This window comes from Sus scrofa, chromosome 10 (assembly GCF_000003025.6).
Source record: "Sus scrofa isolate TJ Tabasco breed Duroc chromosome 10, Sscrofa11.1, whole genome shotgun sequence".
NCBI lineage: Eukaryota > Metazoa > Chordata > Mammalia > Artiodactyla > Suidae > Sus > Sus scrofa.
This window is the reverse complement of record NC_010452.4, coordinates 27,588,286-27,612,283: the sequence shown is the minus strand read 5'-3', so window position 1 is coordinate 27,612,283 and position 23,998 is coordinate 27,588,286. Positions and strand designations below refer to the sequence as shown.

The window sequence follows — 23,998 nt, the reverse complement described above, 5'->3', positions numbered from 1 at the left end:
GGGACCCTGGGCAAGTTAACCTCTTGTTTCTTTATCTTAAAGGAGAGGTACTGAAAATTAAGCATCATGCAATGAAAATAGGGCCTGGCATATAAAAAGGACTCAACAAATAGTAGCTATTAATATTACTTATCTTGTGTATTAAGATTCAATAGACAGGAGTTCCTGCCATGGTGCAGCGGAAACAAATCCAACTAGGAACCATGAGGTTGCGGGTTCGACCTCTAGCCTTGCTTAGTGAGTTAAGGATCCGGCGTTGCCATGAGCTGTGGTGTAGGTCGCAGACGTGGCTAGGATCTGGTGTAGCTGTGGCTGTGATGTAGGCTGGCAGCAACAGCTCCAATTCGACCCCTAGCCTGGGAACCTCCATATGCTGCAGGTGTGGCCCTAAAAAGACAAAAGACCAAAAAAAAAAAAAAAAAAAAAAAGATTCAACAGACAGTATCACAATCTAAACTAACTTGAGGAAGGAAAGGAGGGAGGGACGGAGAAAAGAGGAAGGAAGGGAAAGGAAAAGTATTGATTCATGTATAATTCGAAAGCCCAGTGGTTAACACAGCTGCATTCAGGGATTTGGCCCATAGGACAGGACCCCCTCCTCTGCATCTCTATTGCTTCCTCCTCTCTGGTGCCAAATGGCTCCCAGTAGGTCTGGACTCACATCCAGTCCTTTCAGCAACTCAAATAGATGATGTAAGCCTCTTTTCCAACGATTCCAACAGTACTGTTATCATCTCATCAGCTCTGATGAGAACATGGAACACTGGACCACATCCCTAAGGGACCCCTTTGGAACCTATTTCCAGGCACCATGTTTGGGTCACCATTACTGGGTTCCAGCTATGAATGGATGGTTTGCCACTGGGTGGGTGCACTGAGTGATTCCAGCCCAGAACCAGTTCTGCAGAAAGCAAGAAGCTCTCCTAAGGGCCCAGAAGTCCTGAAATTGTTACAAGCAATTAATAAGGCATTTGAAAACTGAAATGACTTAAAGGCAATGTCACACGCATCACCTCCTTCAGGCTTTTAAGGGAACCACTTCAGCTTTATGAACAAGGGATGGAGGCTCATGGTTGAGTTATTCCAGCATTCATAATTCAAGCTGCTGTTGCAAGCTGGTTTGATTTTTTGAGGTGATAGCCAGTGTCTCCCAGTATTATAGTTTTTTTCCCCCCTCATAATAATTGGTTATTTGGGAGGTTGAGATGGAAACTGAGGCTGGCAAACATTAGTGCTGCTGCAGCTTTGGTTGAGTCATTAACCAGAGGTCTTCTTCTACATGAAGAATTTTGCTGCTGGGAACCCCTGTCGCTATACTACGCAAATCTGATGCTTTGCAGGCAAAATGATGCACCTCCATGTCTATAAGAAGAATGGGATGTTTCATGGTATGATTTGGAAAATAGATTAATTTCTGCCTTTGCCCTTCTGGTCTGAGCATCCGAACCTCCTATTACTGAAGTTGATCTGCCTCTCAGCCAAGACAAATGCAAGATATATCCCAATGACAAAAGACAACTGTCCCGTGGTGGTCCCACTTTCCATATTGAAAGGAGATTATGGGCAACGCTAGACAACAAGTCACCTTGAAAAATCAAGCACACGCTGCAGTAGCACTTCCGTTCCGGCCTTGGTACCGCAGAATAGGATACATTATAGGCTGAATTAGCCGCCTCATCCGTTAAGATGAAGGAAAAGGCTCAGCCTCAAAGGCATCTGTGAGCTTTTATTTCTAAAATAAACAAGAAGGTTGAAGCCAAGATGACATATTTTAGTTTTCATTGTGTTTTATGGTGGACCCATGGGTATTTATTCTATTTTTCACTTGGCTGTATGTTTGAAGGCTCTTCCGTAACCCCCACCCCACCCCACCTACCACACAACACACACACACACACACACACACACACACACTTTTTTTTTTCTTTTTAGGGCCTTACCCGAGGCATATGGAAGTTCCTAGGCTAGGGGTCAAATCAGAGCTACAGCTGCTGGCCTACACCAAAGCCACAGTAACTCCAGATCTGAGCCTTGTCTGCCACCTATACCACAGCTTACGGCACTGCCAGATCCTTAACCAAGGCCAGGGATTGAACCCTCATCCTCATGGATCCTAGTGGGGTTCATTAACCACTGAGCCACAAAGGGAACTCCCCGCACATACACACACTCAAAGAAAAAGAAGGAAAGAGAGATTTTGGAGATAGAGCTCCAGTCCAGATCACACAAGTAGGATAGACCCAGGGCCAGTGTGCTTTCTATAATTTATAGCAGGGTCGGCAAACTCTTTCCATATAGACTAACAGATAGTAAATATTCTAGGCTTTCCTGTCATATGGTCTTTATCACAACCACTTAAGCGAAATCAGCCAAAATCAACATATAAACAAGTGAGCTGACCATATGCCATTAAAACTTTATTTATGGATGCTGAGAATTAAATTTTTCATTTATATATGCTGTGGGTCATGAAATATTACTCTTTGTTTGTTTGTTTGTTTGTTTTGTCTTTTCTGGGGCCACACCTGAGGCATATGGAGGTTCCCAGGCTAGGGGTCTAAACGAGCTGTATCCACCGGCCTACGCCAGAACCGCAGCAACGCCAGATCCAAGCCATGTCTGTCGCCTACACCACAGCTCACAGCAACGCTGGATCCTTAACCCACTGAGCAAGGCCAGGGATCGAACCCGAAATCTTATGGTTCCTAGTCGGATTCGTTAACCACTGAGCCACGACGGGAACTCCCTAGATTTTCTTTTTAGCTATTCAAAAATGCAAAAAAGGGCGTTTCCTTGTGGCTCATCAGTAACAAACCCGACTAGTATCCATGAGGACGTAGGCTCAATCCCTGGCCTCTCTCCGTTGGTCAAAGATCTGATATTATTGTGAGCTGTGCTGAAGTCACATATGTGTCTCGGATCTGCTGTAACTGTGGCTGTGGTGTAAGCCAGCAGCTACAGCTCTGATTGGACCCCTAGACTAGGAACTTCTTTTATTTATTTATTTTTTTCCTTGCCTTTTGTCTTTTTACGGCTGCACTCAAGGCATATGGAGGTACCCAGGCTAGGGGATCTAATCCGAGCTACAACTGCTGGCCACAGCCATAGCAACTCCAGATCTGTGACCTACACCACAGCTCACAGTAATGCCTGATCCTTAACCCACTGAGCGAGGCCAGGGATCAAACCCACATCCTCCTGGTTCCTAGTCAGATTCGTTTCTGCTGCACCACAACAGGAACTCCTAGTCTGGGAACTTCTATATGCCGCAGATGCGCCTTCCCCCGATAAAAGCAAATGAGTTCTTTTTCGATCACACAATGGGCTGGATTTGGCCCTGAGATATCACAGTTTGCAGACTCCTGATTTAGAAGATTTTGAGGACAATTTTGATATAAATAATCTCTATTGTTGTCATATTCTCACAATTCTCAATTCACATAGTTATCACAGTAGCTACCCTATACTGTCTAATTTATTTTATTTATTTGTTTTTGGCTGCACCTGAAGCACGCGGAGATGGAGGCTGGGAGGAGCCTTGGGAAGAAGCCTCCTTCCCCACTCTAGCCTTGGACAAGGTGGTTCATATAGTCCAACGCTGACTTCAACTTGATATAAGTCAAGACTCAACAGCGTTCCTCAGTCCATGGCAGGGTGGCAGCAGCAACAGAAGCAGTAAAATTGAATACATCATTGAAATTTTTTTTCATCTCACCCCTAAAACACAAAGATTTTCTTTTTCTAGAAAAAATCCTGATTCTAACCAATAAGCTGTTCATGTTTTCCTAGACTCTTCTTCTGACACTTACCTCTCAAAGGTTCAAATAGAAATCTTCCCTCCTTTTTCTTTGGTTTGTTTTTGTTTGTTAGTTTTAGCTGAGCCCAAAGCATGTAGAAGTTCATGGGCCAGGGCTCGAACCCCTGCCAAGCAGCGACCAGAGCAGCTGCAGTGACAATGACAGGTCCTTAGCCCACTGCACCATGAGGGAACTCCTATCTCTTTTATTTTTAATTTCATTTCCTATCATAAAAGAAAGCAAGGTACAGGTGAAAGAGGGAAATATCTTTCTCTTTCCACCCACGTTTACATTTTCTTTCAACAACTTATTGGATTGTCACTCTGCGGTTAATACTGGAAAAGTCATAACTTGAGATATAAAACTATTTCAAGCCTCACAGAGTTTCATGGTGTACATTCTAGCTGTGCCGCCAGTAATGAAACAGGGCTGGGGGCTGTTAAACCTTAACTCTCCTTTTGATCCCAAGTAAGAGGCTGGATCCATCACATTTTACCTTTCTGTAGATGCCAAAGATGGTTCCAATGGACACAAGGCAGTCGATGTTCGACGATCCATCGAGGGGATCAAAACAGACCACGTATTTACCCTGAGCAAAAAAGAAAAGAAAATACAACTTTACATTAAAAATGAACTTGTGAGAGTTCCCACTGTGGCTCAGTGGGTTAAGAACCTGACGGCTATCTATGAGGATGTGGTTCCATCCCCTGGCCTTGTGCAGTGGGTTAAGGATCTGGCATTGCTATGAGCTGTGGTGTAGGTCGAAACTGAGGCTCAGATCTGGTGTGTCCATGGCTGGGGTGTAAGCCTACAGCGGCCCAACTGCAATTCGACCCTGAGCCTGGGAACTTCCATATGCTGCGGGTGCAGCTATAAAAAGAAGAGGAAAGGAAAAAAATAAATAAATAAAAATGAACTCACTATAACAAAATAGAGAGTAAACACTAAAGAGTTAAAAAAGGGAATCTAGGAGAAAGTTCATGAAATGCGAGTTTTACATCCTGGCAGAGAAGGTATGAGGTGGTATACAGAGGGAAAAACAATAGGAGTTCCTGTTGTGGCGCAGTGGTTAACGAATCTGACTAGGAACCATAAGGTTGCAGGTTCGATCCCTGGCTGCACTCAGTGAGTTAAGGATCCAGCGTTGCCGTGAGCTGTGTGCAGTTTGCATACTCAGCTTGGATCCAGCATTGCTGTGGCTCTGGCGTAGGCCGGTGGCAACAGCTCCGATTGGACCCCTAGCCTAGGAACCTCCATATGCCTTGGGAGCAGCCCTAGAAAAGGCAAAAGAAAAAAGAAAAAGAAAAACAACAAATATATATATATATATATATATATATATATATACGCACAGACACACATATCTCATAAAAAGAAAGGCAGATAAAACAACTTATCATAGGAGGTGTAGATGAAGGTAAGGAATACAGATAATTAAGTTATAATTTCCTACATTACTGATCTGGATATATCATAATTTTGGTTTGAGTTTCCTGGCAGTCAAAGGAAGAACAGGAATAAGATTGATCATGTCATTCTCTTTATTCATAAGGGAAAACTGTAATATCTGCAATGAAGCAGAGACAACATTAAGGAAGATTTTCATGCAGTTCTTACAGATGACATTGGAGTTACAGGACACAGAGTTCTAAACCATATCCTTACCGTAATTCCCAAAGGAAATAACCCTCAGCTATCGTGGGACTAAGAAAGATTTATTCTTTAGACAAGCTTTTCAGAGGTTTGCTGGAGCTGGTGGTACATCTCTCAGGAGCCAATGACGCACATCTCTGCCCAACTCTGACTTCGGTGACGTCATGCCCATAACTTAAAATCAACTCTGAGGGCCATTTGCTCAGTTGAAAATGGCAAGTGCTATAAATTAGAGGTTGGTTTTTTTTTTTTTTTTTTTTTTTTTTCCTAGTAAAGAGTCAGTTTTCCAGCACAGCACTGGGGATTTTCCATTTCCACTTTATCGTTTTTTCCTCCGTGTTTGGTCACCCCGTGGCTTACGGCGTCCCCCAGCCAGGGATAAGATCTAAGCCGGAGTTGTGACCTACACCACAGCTGCAGCAACTATGCTGGGCCAGGGATCAAACTTGCATCCCGGGGCTCCCAAAACACTGCTGATCCTGCTGCACCACAGCAAGAACTCAGTCCATCTTCACTTTGAAATGTGGTTTTTAAGGGCGTTCCCATTGTGGCTCAGTAGGTTACAAATTCAATTAGTATCTATGAGGATGCAGGTTCGATCCCAGGCCTCGTTCAGTGGGTTGAGGATCCAGCATTGCCGCAAGCTTTGGAGTGGTTTGCAGACACAGCTCAGATACTGTGTGGCTGCTGCTTTGGCTGCGGTGTAGGCTATAGCTCCGATTCGACCCCTAGACTGGGAAATTCCATGTGCTGCAGGTTCAGCCCTAAACGGCAAAAATTCTCTGATTCTCTGACTTCTTGCTCTTCTTAACAAATCACCCTGGCTGACACAGGAGAAACTGTTATCTGGAAAACGGGAACCCTCTTATCACAAAGCACATTGTGGTCAGAGAAGCTGGACCGACTGAGAGAGAATATTAAACAACAAATTCAATCCACATGCCTGAAAAGCCAAGTACCTTCAGGAGCCCAGCAAAGAACATGGACGTTGAATCTGACACATTAGTAGTAGTTTAGGAATGACATAAAACAAGATAATCACGTGGGGCTCCCCATCCCTCTTATAAAGGTCAGCTCAGTTATCAGGCAGCCTCTTTAAATTCATCTTCTGCTTGGGTTTCTTTTTTTTCTTCTCATTCTTCTCCTTTATGTCCCCAACTCATCTCAACCAGAGAAAGAGTGTAAGCCCATAGAACTGCATGGCTCATCTCAAAAGTTTTCTTATTGGAGTTCCCGTCATGGAGCAGCGGAAATGAATCTGACTAGGAACCATGAGGTTGTGGGTTCGATCCCTGGCCTCACTCAGTGGGTTAAGGACCTGGCATTGCCATGAGCTGTGTTGTAGGTCTCAGATGCGGCTCGGATCTGGCGTTGCTGTGGCTCTGGCGTAGGCCAGTGGCAGCAGCTCCGATTCGACCCCTAGCATGGGAACCTCCATATGCCGTGGGTGCTGCCCTAAAAAGACAAGGAAAAAAAAAGTTTTTTTATTATTATATCATTGTTGTCATTGTGTAAAATCTAGATATACTCTTTCATTCACTTTTTCAATAATCATTTGCTGTTGAGTCACCACGGCGCTCCAAGTATTGTGCTAGATGCTGAGATACAAAGAAGAATATAATTCATTCTCTGCCCTCAAGAAGCAATCAGATTAATCGGTTCCAATGCATGAATCAGTGGTGGGAACTGCGAGCAGTTTATTTGTTTATTTATTTATTTATCTTTTTAGGGCCATACCCGTGGTATATGCAGGTTCCCAGGCTAGGGGTTGAATTGGAGCTGTAGCTGCTAGCCTAGCCTACGCCACAGCCACAGCAATGCAGGATCCGAGCCACATCTGCGACCTACACCACAGCTCAAGGCAATGCTGGGTCCTTAACCCACTGGGTGAGGCCAGGGATCGAAACTGCATCCTCATGGATATTCATTGGGCTTGTTACCACTGAGCTACGATGGGAACTCCAGCGAACAGTTTAGATTGGCAGGAGAGTTGGTTGTGAAGGTTGGGCATTGGATGGATGGATGGAGGTGACGCAAAAGAGGTAGTTAATGGAAGCCAGACTTTGAAGTGCTTTGAATATGACAATAAAAAGGAGTGGAGATGAGTCAGAATCTTTGAGTGTCTCCCATGTATGAGTGCACAGGAGAGCTGGTAACGACATGGACTGTGGTCGTAGCATGGACAAGAGGGCAGGCTGTCTGTGAAATGAGGATTAATGGTTCAGGCAGGATTCCTAGGAATCCAGCTTGGCTGAGTAAGCAGAGCGAGGAAGGAAAAAAACCTGCTCCATTCAACCCCTTAGTAACAGAGAAGCAGACCCACCCTTTTCTCAGGTTCTACTATTATGGCGTTTTTATCTTCTTCTGACACGAGAACGCAGGTGGCAAAAGATGACTTTAACACGTTAATAACCAGGTCATTGGAGAGGACATCCAACTTCTTCACTTGATCACCTGTCACGTTTGTGGAGCCAGCAATTCCATAGCTAGGAGGATGAAAAGCAAAAAATTATCAGCCATGACCACCAGAATAGGTAGATGTACCTAGAAACCCAGTAAACCCCATTTATTGGGATTTAGAAGAAAGGAGAGAAGACACGTGGTTTGAGAGAAATAGAATGAGAAGAACGAAATAGAAGAATCCCTCTGGATTGGCTCCTTCAGGAAGTATTGCCATTCACTGTCCAGTACCTGTCATGGTACCCAGAACACCTTTGTGGTTAAATCCAAGTTTCTCAATCTTTTTTTTTCCATTATGGTCCCGAAGGAGACTTATTTATTTTTATTTTTATTTTTGTCTTTTTGCCATTTTCTTGGGATGCTCCCGTGGCATATGGAGGTTCCCAGGCTAGGGGTCGAATCGGAGCTGTAGCCGCCGGCCTACGCCAGAGCCACAGCAACGCAGGATCCAAGCCGTGTCTGCAACCTACACCACAACTCACAGCAACGCCGGATCCTTAACCCACTGAGCAAGGCCAGGGAACGAACCCACAACCTCATGGTTCCTAGTCGGATTCGTTAACCACTGCGCCACGAGGGGAACTTCTCCAAAGACTTTTTTAGACTTTTCTTTTCTCACACACTCCTCCACAAAATTTTAACTTAATTAAAATTTTTTCTTTTTGCTTTTTAGGGCCACATCTGTGGCATATGGAGGTTCCCAGGCTGGGGGTCAAATCAGAGCTGTAGCTGCCGCCTTACACCACAGCCACAGAAATGCAGGATCCAAGCTGTATCTGCGACCCACACCCCAGCTCATGGCAACGCCAGATCCTTAACCCACCGAGTGAGGCCAGGGAGCAAACCTGCATCCTCATGGATACTAGTCAGGTTCATAACCCACTGAGCCATAATGAGAATTCTAATTTTAATACTGCATGTAGAGTATATGTCTATTTATGCACTGTATGTGCCTATGTCTTAAAAGGTACATATAGGAGTTCCCGTCATGGCTCAGTGGTTAACAAATCCGACTAGGAACCATGAGGTTGCGGGTTCGATCCCTGGCCTTGCTCAGTGGGTTAAGGATCCGGCGTTGCTGTGAGTTGTGGTGTAGGTTGCAGACGCGGCTTGGATCTGGCGTTGCTATGGCTCTGGCGTAGGCCGGCGGCTATAGCTCTGATTAGACCCCTAGCCTGGGAACCTCCATATGCCACGGGAGCAGCCCTAGAAAAGGCAAAAGACCAAAAAAAAAGAAGGTACATACATACAAAAACCAATTTTTTCCCTGTGAGTTAATGCATAATGAAAGACACAGCAAGCAAGGGAACCTGGCTAGGAGATGGGGACTAAGCCAAGGGATCTATGGTTTTATAACTGAGAAGATCCTAAAAGAAAAAGAATTATTGACAGATCCTACCACCTCGTTTTATAGAGGTGGGACCTCACTCCCAGCCACCAGCAGACTTCTCTAAACTAGAGAAGCTGTGACAAGCTCACTTTGGCTTCCAGGCCAGGCTTCTCTTGGTGGCACCTCGCAGCCTCTGGTGGGAGTCCCAGGGGTCAGAGGGAGTGCCGAAGCCTGGAGTCTTTATTTTCAAGGTACCTGCAAGTCAGTAATGGCGAGTTCCCAGAATCTCAAGTCCAAGTTTGTTAGAATGAGGCAAGAGGAGGGTTATCATAGCCTGCAGTTGAATAGGAACACTGAAAGGAGAGGAGAGGAGTTCCCATCATGGTGCAGCAGAAATGAATCTGACTAGGAACCATGAGGTTGTGGGTTCAATCCCTGGCCTCACTCAGTGGGTTAAGGATCCAGCATTTCCATGAGCTGTGGTGTAGGTCACAGACAAGGCTCGGATCTGGCGTTGCTGTGGCTGTGGTGTAGGCCGGCAGCTATAGCTCTGATTAGACCCTTAGCCTGGGAACCTCCCTATGCCATAGGTGCTAAAAAGGAGAAAAAAAAAAAGAGAGAGGAGATGTCTTAGAGGAAGGTGCTTGGAACAAGATTAGACACCGGATGTGGGAAGGGAAAGAGTCAAAGCATTGAAGATACTGCCAAACAGCTCAGAGTGGGTGATCAGGGGCACCGTGGCACCCTGGGCTGAGATGGCTGGGAGCACTGGCCCGGGAATGGATTGCCATGACATTCACGGCTTCCACTCCTGAAGATGCATTTTCTCCAGACGTAACTTGCGTGTCTCTGGCTGGACACAACTGAACCAACAGCAGAAACAGTCCTAACCCATCTGGCCTGGCTCTCTCTAAGAGGTAAATCAATTTATCATCCAGCCCATTTTCCAGCATCACCTCTTTCGGCACCGTTCCCTTGCCCACCTGGAAAACAGCCCTCCTCCCAAAGCCCTTTCTTTTTTCTTTCTTTTTTTAATGGCCACACCTGCAGCATATGGAAGTTCCTGTAGGTGGGTGGAATCGGAGCTGCAGCGGACACCTATGCCACAGCCACAGCAATGCTGGATCCAAGCCCCATCTGCCACATATGCCACAGCTTGCGGCAACACCAGTTCCTTAATCCACTGAGCAAGGCCAGGGATCAAACTCATATCCTCTCGGATACTATGCTGGGTGGGGTTCTTAACCTGCTGAGCCACAACGGGAACTCCCCACTTCTCTTTTCAGCTTATGTCATTCGTCTTTCATTGAGTGAAAGAGCAAGATTATCTATCAGACTTGCAGCTGGGGTTTTGCTTCTCTTTCTACATAATATTTCTCATCTCAATTGTGAAGCTGACGCTGATGAAGAAAGAAGGCAGCCAGATTCTGGGTGGAACCGGGGCTTGAAAGAGCCCGACAGCTCAAAGACATCTCCAGCAATGGCTCTACTGGAGCCAATAGGCTCTCCTTCCTCGTGTTGGAGATTTTCAGCATTTAAGTCACTGCTGATTCAGGAGGATCAATAGCATGGGTGGAAAGGAACTTGGGCTTCATGACAGAGACCTGCTCAGCCCTCAGCTCTGCAAGCCCACTGCTCTTTCTGAGCCCTCCTTTCCGCTCCTGCTCAGGCAGGGCAGTGATGCCTCGTTGGGCTGTTAAGGATGATATGCTTCTTGTGGACACAAAGGGTTGAGCACAGCCCTTGGAGCCTAATGCGAATTCTCTTGTCTATTCACTAAAGGCAGTGCTCATTAGGGATCTGGGAAGGGGAGGGGCTCCCAAGATCTCCCCTGGCTTCGAACCCCATCATGCCGGCATGGTTCTTCCACCTTTCCTTCCATGAGGATGCAGACAGCGCATTGCATCCCAGCTTCCAGCACATAGAAGGCTCGCAAGCAATGCTTGCTGAATGGCATCCCCTGAAGACAACAGAAACCCAAGCCTGAAGGAATGAGTATAGGAATGATCAGTATCAAGGTCGGGCCACGATTTGGCAAGTGGAGGAAGCCACTGGCACAGTCCCCGGGGTGGGGGTGGGGGGCGGCTATGGGGACAGTTCCGGGGAGGCCTGGGCAGATGGGGCAGGTGGGAAAGGCCCTACTTTATACACTTTGTTTCACGTGCCACCTGCTCAGGGATCTCTCCCAGCGAGGGATGAGCAGATGAGCCTTAGTCCCTCTGACTTAAAAGCTTCCTAGAGGCCTGTGTGAGTGTTTGTTTATTTCACATCTGCGACCTACACCACAGCTCACTGCAATGCCGGATCCTTAACCCACTGAGCAAGGCCAGAGATCAAACCCGCAACCTCATGGTTCCTAGTCGGATTCGTTAACCACTGAGCCACGACAGAAACTCCTATAAGTAATTTTTTAAATTTCAAAGTCTTTTCCACCTGGCACCTGAATCCAGGGAGCTCTGAAATGCAGGAAGAGGAGACCCAGAAGAGAGGAGATCCTGCAAGGCCAGCTCTGACTTGTGGTCCTGCTAGGCCAGCCCCACAGGCCAAGGACAGACCAAACCCCCCATCACAGAGTCCTCCCACGTGTTTCATGGAATTGAATGGAAGCCGTCCTGATGCACTGGACTGCGTTTTCTGAGCTTGCAGAATGAGCAGCTAGTCGAATGAGAAGCAACTCCTGTTGGCCCAGATCGTGCCGTGGGCTATAAGAGGTTACAGTCAGTGTCAGGGCAGCTGGCTTGTCCACCCAAGGCCGCCAGCCAGGTTCCTACGTGCTGCGCCAGGGTTCTAAGGTGGCTCCTGAACTTGGGTCAAAGAATGTCACCATCGGAGTTCCCGTCGTGGCACAGTGGTTAACGAATCCGACTAGGAACCATGAGGATTCAGGTTCGATCCCCGGCCTTGCTCAGTGGGTTAAGGATCCGGCGTTGCCATGAGCTGTGGTGTAGGTTGCAGACGCAGCTTGGATCCCGTGTTGCTGTGGCATAGGCCGGTGGCTACAGCTCCAATTAGACCCCTAGCCTGGGACCCTCCATATGCCGTGGGAGTGGCCCTAGAAAAGACAAAAAAAAAAAAAAAGTGTCACCATCCATCCATGGAGAGACTCAGGTAGGGCCACAGAACAACTGCAGGATGAACCCTGCAGGGGACACGCCCCACACCAGGACCCAAATGGCCATCCTTAGGGACAAAGCATTGCAGACTACTGGCTTCTATGTCTCCGCCTCCACACAGGATTGAGTGGTCACCCCCTCATCCTCATCTGTACCCATCGAGGGTCCCTCCCCTATTCTAACCAGAGGGAGCCTTCCCCAGCTATCCTCCAGTTGCTTGTGAAACATAGAAAACCATACAGAGATAGACTATTCTGGGCCCCTCTAACTCAAATTCAGGCATTTTATAACTTTCCTAGGACATCTTGTGGGTTTCCCTTGTGACGCCTGGTGTTAGGAAAGTCTTCAGAGAAAGCCCTGGACAGTGACTCCGAGGTGGAAACTGGATCCAGGAGGAAGAATTCCCAGCCTGCAAGGTCTGTAGTGACAATATCTGAATTTATACCCCGTCAACGCGGATTCTGTATGTTGCATCTTAGCTCAGAAAATTAGCTGTGACTCAAGTAATTTCTCCTGCATTATCCTGTTATCCTGCCCGGGGATAAAGTCAGGACCAGGCAAAAATGCTCAGTCAGTCTTCTCCCAAGATGCTGCAAGAGGAGCCCTCAGAAGGGCGGTGAGACCCCCCCAGGGAACACATTCCACCATCAATGAAAAGCCAGAAGCAGGCAAAGCTTCTGCAGCTTCGGCAAAAGAAAAAAGCCCAAAGGAACATCCTCAAGACACTCGTTAGCTGAAGAGCACAAAGTGTTCATTTTCTTGGGACATTTTCAGAAATCCCCTTAGAAAAAATACTCTTCTGGACTTCCCATTGTGGCCCAGTGGGTCAGGAACCCAACCAGTATCCATGAGGATGAGGGTTCGATCCCTGGCCTGGCTCAGTGGGTTAAGGATCCAGTGTTGTTGTGGCTGTGGCCCGGCAGCTGCAGCTCCGATTCGACCCCTAGCCTGGGACCTTCCATATGTCCCAGGTGTAGCCCGAAAAAGAAAAAGAAAGAAAGAAAGAGGAAAAAGAAACAATTCTCTTCCACATTTGAACCAGCCATTGCTCCTCGAAGTCCCCAAAGGCTAGAATAACAAGAGCCTCCACCATGTAAATATCCAAGGAGCAGGGTAACCCACCTACAGAATCACTAGGAAAGGGGGCCGGGCTCCCAGCCAGTCACTTACGCCTTTGCTGGGCCAGTTAACTAGGGCTTGAAAAATGAATCAACGGTGCTCCCCCCACCAGTTCCAGGCAGACTGCAGGAGGGCTCAGCTTGGTTTGCAAGGAGCTTCCGTGTCAGCCGTTGTGAACAGGAGGTGATGGCACCAAATGCCCTCTTGGGGACTTGAGCAACGCTTATCATCTACCCTCTGGTTCCTTCTCAGACCCGTTTCCAATTTGCTGCTCCCTGGGGTCAGAATCAGGCAGCCAATCAAGCTGCAGGGATGTGGGGAAACCAAAGGCCTTGCAGGTGCCAACTGTGCCTGACAATCAATTGAGAAAGACAAACAAGCTGAAAGGGGTGAAGAAATGAGTTGACCCGAGCAAGTTGTAAACATCTAGGCTTAACCCCCACCCAGAAAAGGAGTCCGTAGGATTTGGGCACTGATTCTGCAGGGACAGGGGTCTTAGCTTTTGGGGGATTTTTTTTTTTTTATTATTTGAGCCAGAGTGTGCAGCAGCTTGATGTGGGATCTCAGTTCTCAGACCAGGGACTGAACCCCGGGCCACAGCAATGAAAACACTAAATCCTAACCACTAAACCATCAGGGATCTCCCAAGGATGTTTAGTTTAGTTTAGTTTAGTTTTTTGGCTGCACCTGCAGCCTGTGGATATTTCTGGACCAGGGAATAAACTCCACCCAAGCCACAGCAGTGACAATCATGGATCCTTAGCCCACTGAGCTGCTAGGGAACTCTCCAGGAATGTTAGTTTTGACTGAGCCCGAGACTTGAAGTGATGAGGAAGCTTTTCCTAAATGGAAGTTATGTCAGAGGGGAAAGACAACATCATGGGACTCTGGACCTTGGGAGTTCAAATTCCAGCTCTGTCACATGCTAAGCAACCCTGCACACAAGTCTCTTAGCATCTCTGATCTTCAGTAAAATGGGAATTCACTGTATCTAAGTCAGAGTATCTAGAGAGGGGGAGAGAATGAGTTGACATAAGTAAAGGGTTGAGAACAGACACTGAAACTAAGGAAGTGAGCAAGAAATGGTGCCAGGAGTGCCCGTTGTGGTGCAATGGAAACAAATCCAACTAGTATCCATGAGGATGTGGGTTCGATCCCTGGCCTCACTCAGTGGGTCAGGGATCCAGCGTTGCCGTGAGCTATGTTGCAGGTTGCAGATGCGGCTCAGATCTTGTGTTGCTACAGCTGTGACAAAGGCCAGCAGCTGCAGCTCTGATTTGACCCCTAGCCTGGGAACTTCCATATGCAGTGGGTACAGCCCTAAAAAGCACACACACACACACACACACACACACAAAGAAATGGTACCATTCCCTTTCCATCCCTAACTCCCCTCAGCAGTAACACAGCCTTGCTAAGAAGCAAGGTGGGTGACAACAAGAACATGACACCAGAGAGACCTGGGTTCAAATTCTGCCTTTCCCTCTTACTGACTATAGGACTTGCATCAAGTTGTCTCAGCTCCTTGATTTTTTTCTTTCCAAGCTTTGTAAAGATGAAGGCCAACCCATCTGATGCACCTAGTTCATAGCAGCCATCTTTTCTTTTCTTTTTTTTTTTTTTTAGGTCTAAATAGCATTCCTGGGCTATTCTTAATACAGAATGAATGGTGTGTCTGTCCGAGGACAAGGGGATTATCAGGGAAACAGACTGATCTAAGGTGTTACATCTGTTCACCATGGCTACGACTTGGCACATGTACTGGGTATATTACAATGGGACAAAGTTCAAGTAACCCCTTAAATGTGCATTTTACTAACATGAATCCACTGTAAATGCAAGATTGATAAGGCAGGTCAGGAGACCCCATTTTCCCAAGAGGATAGGGGCCTAATTAATTCAAAATTATACTTACAATATTTTAGGTATATAGGTACCATTTTCTAGCTTCACTGAAGTATAACTGATGATTTAAAATAGCGTATATTTAAGGGGCTCAACTAGGGAACTATTTCCAATCTCTTGAAGATAACATGAGAAAAAGAATGTGTATATATATATATGTGTGCATATTATATATATATATATATATATATATATGATTGGGTCAATTTACTATACAACACAAATTGGCACAACACGGTAAATCAACTATAATAAAAAAAGAAAGAAAAAGAAGATTGTAACTGTTCAGGATGGATATGCTAATTAGCTGGATCATCGTGGACATCGTTATTTTTTCCTTTTTTTTTTAGGGCCACACTAGAGGCGTATGGAGGTTCCCAGGTTAGGGGTCGAATCAGAGCTACAGTTGCTGGCCCACCCCACAGCCACAGCAACGCCAGATCCGAGCCATGTCTGCACCCTACATACACCACAGCTCATGGCAATGCCAGAGCCTTAACCCACTGAGCTTGCCCAGGGATCGAACCCACAACCTCATGGTTACTGGTCGGATCCACAACGGGAACTCCCGTCACTGATCTTCATGGAGCCCACAGGCATCTACTAAGTACAGGTTGGTTGATGAGGGGGAGGGGAAACAACTTTGAAACCAGTTTTGCAGGCAGCTTCTGGGAAGACAGCCAGCGCAGAACGGTGTCACAGGTAACTGACAAAGTACTCAAAGTTTACACTGGAGTAAAGTCTCACTGAGACTATTATTTCATTTGAGATGCTTATGACAGGTCACTTCAATTTTATTCAAATTAGTCAGTCCTGCAGCCCAAGTAGATCTAGGAGGGACAGCAGAGTTGAAGCCCCTGTGACTCTTCTTTTTTAAATCCCTAGAGACACAGAAGTTCTCTTTCTGAAGTTTGGGGAGGAAAAAAACAATCATTTTGAGAAGCAGCTCTCTGTCATAGCTCTTCTTTTCTGTTTAATGTAAACCTCGATGAAAATTTGAAAAGCTATACGTCATTTTAATTCATGTGACAGGAAACTCCTTAGAAGGATAAGTTCACTTGCCAGTATTTTAAAATCCTTAGAAATGTGGACTAAATGTTAGCATGGTTTTTCAGATTTGCCTGTGGCTTCTAGAGCTATCTCACAGCCATAAGTCTATGATTAATGATGGTCAGGGGAAAGCCTCTTTTAAATTTTTTTTTTTTTTTTTTTTTTTTTTGGTCTTTTTAGGGCCACACCCACAGCATATGGAGGTTCCCAGGCTAGGAGTTGAATCGGAGTTGCAGCTGCCAGCCTAGCCACAGGCACAACAACGCCAGATCCAAGCCGCATCTGCCACCTACACCACAGCTCGCGGCAATGCCAGATCCTTAACCCACCCTATGACCTCGTGGTTCCTAAGTCAGATTTGTTTCCACTGAGCCACGATGGGAACTCCTCTTTTAACATTTTTGAAGCACAGCCCTAAATACAAAGGCAGGAGCCCTGGCTACCCTTAGGGATGAACTTTCCTGACTTCCTTGATTTGCTAACTAACTTCAGACTTTTTCCTTCTGAAGTCAGCACGACAGCGTGAAGCAGGGAGCCCTTTAACCAGCACCCACAGAGTCAAAGGGGAGAGAGTGTTGCCAGAAAAACAGGGGGAGGCAGATTATTATTTAATCCTTATCACAAAAGTCAAAGGTAACATGACTTGTTACTGATTGATGCTGAAGTAAATGACCAACGATTCACCCAGGCAGGATCGTCCAAGGGTCAGATCAGGAATACAGTTACACCCTCGGTACCCTCCGGTTCTGCATGGGCCAGTTTGGGCCCATAGTTAGTTGAATGTGCAATTACGGAGAGCAGACTGTTCTCAGCCATTTTATGTAAAAGACATATCTGCAGAATTTGGTATCTCCGGGGGTAGGGTTGGGGGAGGGGGAAGGGCCCTGGAACCAAGAATGTTGAAGAAGAGGCCCCAACTAAAGCAGCTTCAAAAGCCACACACCTCAACCTTGGCCTGAGTTCATGCTGACCCCAAATATGCAAATCAGATGGTATGCAGCTGGTGGTGCTTCTGGTGTGGAAAGAAGTTGCAATTCCTTCTTGGTAATATAGAGATGATAAAATAAATATAAGATACATATGATAAAGTTTCCAGGAGTTCCCATCGTGGTTCAGTGGTTAACGAATCCCACTAGGAACCATGAGGTTGCGGGTTCGATCCCTAGCTTTGCTCAGTGGGTTAAGGATCCAGCATTGCCATGAGCTGTGGTGTAGGGCTCTGATCCCACTTTGCTGTGGCTCTAGCATAGGCCAGCGACTGAGGCTCCGACTGGACCCCTAGCCTGGGAACCTCCACACGCAGTGAGAGCAGCCCTAGAAAAGGCAAAAAGACCAAAAAAAAAAAAGTTTCCAAAAGTTGGAATTCTGCAAATTTGAAGATAAGCTTAAGCATGTATTAACGGACCTGTCATTCTAAAATTAAAACTAGTTATCATTTTCTTCTATCAAACAATAGAGATGACTCCATATATAAAAGCAACTTTTCTGGACACCGAAAGGAGCAGGATGGGAGGAAGGCTCCTGTAACCAATCTAAGGGTGCAAAGTCCTCTTAATATACACTGTGGGTGTTCCTGTTGTGGCCCAGTGGGTTAAGAACCCTAAGAGTATCCATGAGGATGCAGGTTCAAATCTTGACCTTGTTCAGTGGGTTAAGGATCTGGCATTGCCATGAGATGCAGTGTAGGTTGCAGATGTGGCTCAGATCCAGTATTGCTGTGGCTGTGGTATAGGCCAACAGCTACAGCTCCGATTTGACCCCTAGCCTGAGAACTTCTATATGCCACAGGTATGGCCATTTTAAAAAAAAAGCATTTATATATGCACACATACATACACATATATTTTTAATATATATACACATACATATATATATCTAAATACATGTATACACATACACTGTGCTAGTCTAGAATATATCCTTGTTTTTTTGGGGGGTTGGCTTATTTTTTTTTTTTTTTTTTTTTTTAGAGCAGCACCTACAGCATATGGAAGTTTCCCAGGCCAGGGGTCAAATCAGAGCTAAAATCATGACGGCACCAGTTAAATGAACTCAGTTCATCCTCGTACAACTTTTTGAGGTTTAAAAAACCAGTTGTCTTAATAATAAAAATACCAGTCCTAGATCTAAATATTTTAAAAATTCCAAACATAAAAACAATTTTTTTTAAATAAAAAAAAACATTTGTCTCCATCTTACAAGTGGGGAAACGGAGGCTCAGAGATGTTACACCAACAGCCCAAATCCTCTCAGAAATTAAATGGCAGAGCCAGGAATTTGAGCCCAACTTCATCTTTCTCCAAAATGTGCTCTTAAAGCCTTGCGTGGTCCTGTTCTCCTAAATCCGATCCTGATTTTCTTCTCTTCAATCCCCTTTGCCTTGGGGTGAATGTGCCAAAATCCAGTAGCTGAATCTGTAGTCAGTGCTTCATGCCCAAATTCCAGACTATTAAGTCCAACTGCAGGCTGGACAGTTTCTCCAACTGGATGGCCCTCTAATTCAAGTTCAAAATTGTTGGAATCATCCTCCCACCCTTTCCTAACCTCTAAAACCCAGCTCCTCCTTAGGAATTCTGCTTTGTTTTGGGTTTTGGTTTTTTGGGTTTTGGTGGGGTTTTTTGGCTACAGCTGCAGCATGCAGAAGTTTCTGGCCAGGGATGGAACCCAAGCTCCAGCAATGACAATTCTGAATCCTTAACCACTAGGCCACCAGGGAGCTCATGTTTTGTTTTACTTCTTATTTATATATTTACTTTTGTCTTTTTAGGGCTGCACCCGCTGCATATGAAGGTTCCCAGGCTAGGGGTCCAGTCAGAGCTGAGGCCACCAGCCTACGCCACAGCCACAGCAACTCGGGGTCTGAGCCGTGTCTTCAACCTACACTACAGCTCATGGCAATGCCAGATCCTTAACCCACTGAGCAAGGCCAGGGATCGAACCTGGGTACTCATGGATGTTAGTTAGGTTTGTTAACCACTGAGCCATGACAGAACTCCTTGTTTTACATTTTAACAGCAGGACCTGTTCTTTGAAAACTTCCTTAGCTGTTCTTCTCCCCTAACCTCCACCTAGACTTGCCCAGGTCCTCCCTACCTCCCCTTAAATCCTTGAGCTCTAGATGATGCTTTTCTCACCTCTCCCCTCTTCACCTGGCTTTCCACATGTCTTTTTCTTTCTCCTTAATAGGGCCGCAGGTGCAATATATGAAGGCTCCCAGACTAGGGGTCAAATCGGAGCTGCAGCTGCCAGCCTACACCTCAGCCATAGCAATGCCAGATCCGAGCCGCATCTGCAACCTTCCCCATAGCTCACAGCAACGCCAGATCCTTAACCCACTGAGCAAGGCCAGGGATCGAACCCACAACCTCATGGGTACTAGTCAGGTCCGTTACCGCTAAGCCACAGTGGGAACTCCCTTAGCTTCCCCTCTTTTAACTGTACTTCCAGCCATACCTGCCCCAGATTAATCTCCAGTAATAGCACTGCCTTACTCAAAACCCTGCACCACTCCCCTTTGTTAACCCCACCCCCGAAATAAAGCACTCACTCTTTTGCCATTTGATGTTCCCTCAAAGCACTCACAATGTAACATCCACAAATGCCCCACTGCTATGAGACATGAAGTACTCCAGGCTTCGAACTGAATGAGCAACTCTTCCTTTCCTTTCATGACAGCCCAGCCTAAAATGCTCTCCAACCACCAGGCCTTATGACCATCTTTTCCTTCCCATTGCAAATGCCCATCTTTTTTACAAAAATTTTTAGGCGTTCCCTTTGTGGCACAGTGGTTAACAAATCTGACTAGGAACCATGAGGTTGCGGGTTCAATCCCTGGCCTTGCTCAATGGGTTAAGGATCCAGCGTTGCCCTGAGCTGTGGTGTAGGTGGCAGACATGGCTCGGATCCCGACTTGCTGTGGCTGTGGTGTAGGCCGGTGGCTACAGCTCTGATTCGACCTCTAGCCTGGGAACCTCCATGTGCCAAGGAAGAGGCCCTAGAAAAGACAAAAAAAATAAAATAATAAAAAATAAACTTAAAGAAAATGTCATTTATTTATTTTTTCATGGCTGCACCAGTAGCAAATGGAAGTTCCCAGACCCAGGACTGAATCCCAGCTGCAGCTGCCACCTACCCCACAGCTGCAGCAACACCGGATCCTTTAACCCACTGTGCCAGGGCCAGGGATCAGACCTTTGCCTCAGCAGTGACCAAAGCCACTGCAGTAGGATTCTTAACCCACTGGGCCACAGTGGGAGCTCCACAAGTGCCCATCCTGATGCTCCACAATCCTTTGCACCCACATCGTACTTTTGGCACCTCTTGGAAACTATCTTTCAGAATCTCTATGGTTTTATAATCTATTCTCATAATATTTTTTCCTACAGCATAGCTCTGTGTCATTCTCAACTCTCAGGCCCTTCCAGAAATATAGAGAGAGGAAGAGAGGGAAAGAGAGAGAGAGAGCTTGAAAGGGGCGAAGAGGAGAAAGCAGGGGTGGGAGAGGAGGGGGGAAGAGAGTACCAGCTCTCCAGTCTCTCTGTTTATACCCCTGATGTGTGCCTGATGGGGCGTCCTGGCTGAGATCCACGAACTGGTCCTGTGAGGTTCCTGCAAACCTGCAATCATCTTATCCCTCTGGCTAGATGTCCTTCTAGGGCAAGTCATCAGCAGTGACAAGTTCTTTGCAGGCATGCTGGCCTTTTCATCCACAATATCAAAGCCAGGAATGAATATAATTTGAAGGCCTAAGTTGAGATCTTGTCTTTTGCCCCCTGCCTAACTACATCTGATGCGGAGATAGTCAGACTCTAATTTTCCCACAGGAGTATGTAAGTGTCCTGTCAGCCACCCACGTGACCACACATCAATACCCATTTCACAGGTATAAAGGTGTTGGAAATAGTCAAAGACCAGGGACATGTCCAAACATACAGGAAATACCAAATAGCTTGTGATGTGGCCATGCAGCGGAATACCACACAGCCTTTAAAAAGAAGGAGGTGGATTTCACGGCCTGATATTGGAGGCTGTTCCCTATATACTGTTGAATACTGATAGCAAACTGCAGAAGAATACGGTAAGTGTGAACCCATTTTGTTTGCTATTTACAAATAGTCACAGGAAAACAGGTATCCATGCACAAATTTATATGAGTATAAAAAAAATCCAGTAAAATAACCAGTAAATTATGAATAGTAAATATCCCAAAGAATGTATAGATGTGGGTTTCACTTTTCCCTTCATGCTCTTAAATTTTTGTTGAGTGCAACTTATTAAATAATTTATAATTATAGCAGCAACAATATTTTTAACCTGATATTTACAGGTACCGAATGTAAAAATAATAATTCCTCTAGCCAAAATTAACATCCTTTGTCTAGATCCTAATCCACAAATCCCGCTACCTAAATCCCATTATCAGGTTATTTAAAAGGTGGGAAAGCCTGCTGTGGCACGGTGGATTAAGAATCCGACTGCAGTGGCTTGAGTTGCTGTAGAGGTGTGGGATCGATCCCTGGCCGGGGAACTCCCATACGCCATGGGTGTGGCCGTTTAAAAAAAGAGGGAAAGATACACTTCAAAGCAGATCTTATGTTTCCAAGTCTCTTTAGGGTTGTGACAAGCACTCTTTCTAAAAAAGGCCCCTGCTCTTCAAAGGCATAGAAAGCTGTGAGGACACCTATACTTACTGTAACTAAATTTAAAGTAAGATTTTACTTGAGTGTTTCTTAGAGCAAAAGGTCCTCAGAAATGGCATTAGGAGGAGTTCTTGTTGTGACTCAGAGGTAACGAATCCGACTAGCATCCATGAGGATGAGGGTTCGATCCCTGGCCTCGTTCAATGGGTTAAGGTTCTGGTACTGCTGTGAGCTGAGGTGTAGGTCACAGATGTGTCTCAGATCCTGCGTGGCTGTGGCTGTAGCTAGGCTGGCAGCTGCAGCTCTGATTTGACCCCTAGCCTGGGAACTTCCATATGCTGCACGTGTGGCCCTAAAAAGCAAAACAACAACAATAACAACAAAAAAGAATAAAAAAGAAATGTTATTAAGAGAGGCCACAGGTGAAATAGCAATGGAATCACCACCTTCCTAACACACTGTCCAGACCCATCTCCCAGCAAAGCCCATCCCTGCTAGACATCTGAAAATAAATACAATGATGATACACCACTTCCTTAAAAGTTAGCTCTACCAAGCCACCCTGTAGGACCAACAGCTGACCAGGAAAGGGATCTTGGCTACAGGGGTTGTTCTTTTTCAGATCGGCTATGCATCGTGCACAATGTTTAAAGTGTCCCTGAGTGATGGAAAGGAAGGAGTGTGGGCAATCTGAAAACCCAGGTCCCCTTCAGCAAAATCGAGGACCAGTCTAAAAATAAAATACCCGTCATACATATCAGAATAAACGAAAGGGTAATTGCGTTACTTAGAAAAAAAAAAAAAAAAAAAAGCCTCACAAGAAGGAGCCCTTTGAATCCCCATGTCCTGTCCTTTTGCTACAACCCAATATGATCTGTGGACCAGCAGCCTGGGCACCACCTACCACAGAAAAACTTCTTCCAAATGCAGACTCTCAAGGCCCACCCTAGCCCTACTGCAGCCCTGTGCACACCAGCCTTGCGGCCCCTGAAAGCTCTGAACTTGCGGAGGTCCTCCCAGCCTGCCTGGGTGTTCCCCTGCTCCTAACAGGACTTGTGTAGGGTCAAGGAGATGTTGAATGAGAAACCTGACTTGGGATCTCTATTCCAAAGGGAATGAAGGAGGTCAAAGCACAGAAAGGCTTTGCGTGTGGCTGGGCAAGTTTTTGCAGAGTGGCTCCCAGAGAGAGAGAGAGGGATCTCTACTGTCAGACAGAGAGGCTGGGAGCAGCAGCATGAGCAGCAGCAGAGGACCAGACATTGGACTGCCCAGCGATCCCTAACCAGAGAAAGAGGTCACGGTCATGGCCGAGGGGCGAGGAAGGGGGGTTGCGGAGACCTGACTCACAGGTGCGCGATGCCCGCCTTGCGGACTGCGGTGGAGATGGCTTTGACCGCGGTGCACAGCGAGTTGAGCAGCTGGGTCATCTCGCCGGTGCCGCGGGCCTTCCTGCCCTCCTCCATGACGAAGCGGGTTAGGGTGACGATATTGGTGTCGAAGGCCGCCTGGTCCGTCATGCTGAGGCCGGGCTGCTGCGCTCTGGGCTGCAAGGTGCAAGCGGCAGGTGCGGACGGCGGGACACCGCGGGATAAGGTTGGAGTGCGCCCTCAAGGCCGCCGGGTGTCAGCACAGCTCGGAGTGGCTGGATCCCAGCGGGTTGCCTCGGAGAGCCTATAAGCGCGGGTCACCGCCCTCCGCCCCCGGGAACACCTCCGCGCTCCGCCCCCGCCCGCCCCAACGTCCGGGATCCACGTCCAGTCTCGGTTCCTCCAACCACAGGGCGGTCCCCCAACCCCTGCAGCCGGCCGCCACCTCCGCTTCCTCCGCTGTCGTCGCGCCACGCCTCCCGCGGAGCCATTGCCAAGGGCGACTCTGGGCCACCTGCATGGTTTCCTTCAGTCCCCTCAACCCCTGGGCCACGGAGGTGCAGTC

The 23,998-nt window shown here is 46.7% G+C and overlaps 1 protein-coding gene across 1 annotated transcript in view; it reads right to left on the bottom strand.

Annotated features, from left to right (window-relative positions):
• The window catches only part of FBP1 (fructose-bisphosphatase 1), a 33,617-nt gene extending 9,942 nt beyond the window's left edge, over positions 1-23,675 (bottom strand). The window contains 3 exon segments of the mRNA NM_213979.1: positions 4,294-4,386; positions 7,774-7,936; positions 23,414-23,675. Of these exon segments, the coding sequence (NP_999144.1) occupies positions 4,294-4,386; positions 7,774-7,936; positions 23,414-23,583 (426 nt within the window). The 5' untranslated portion in view covers positions 23,584-23,675.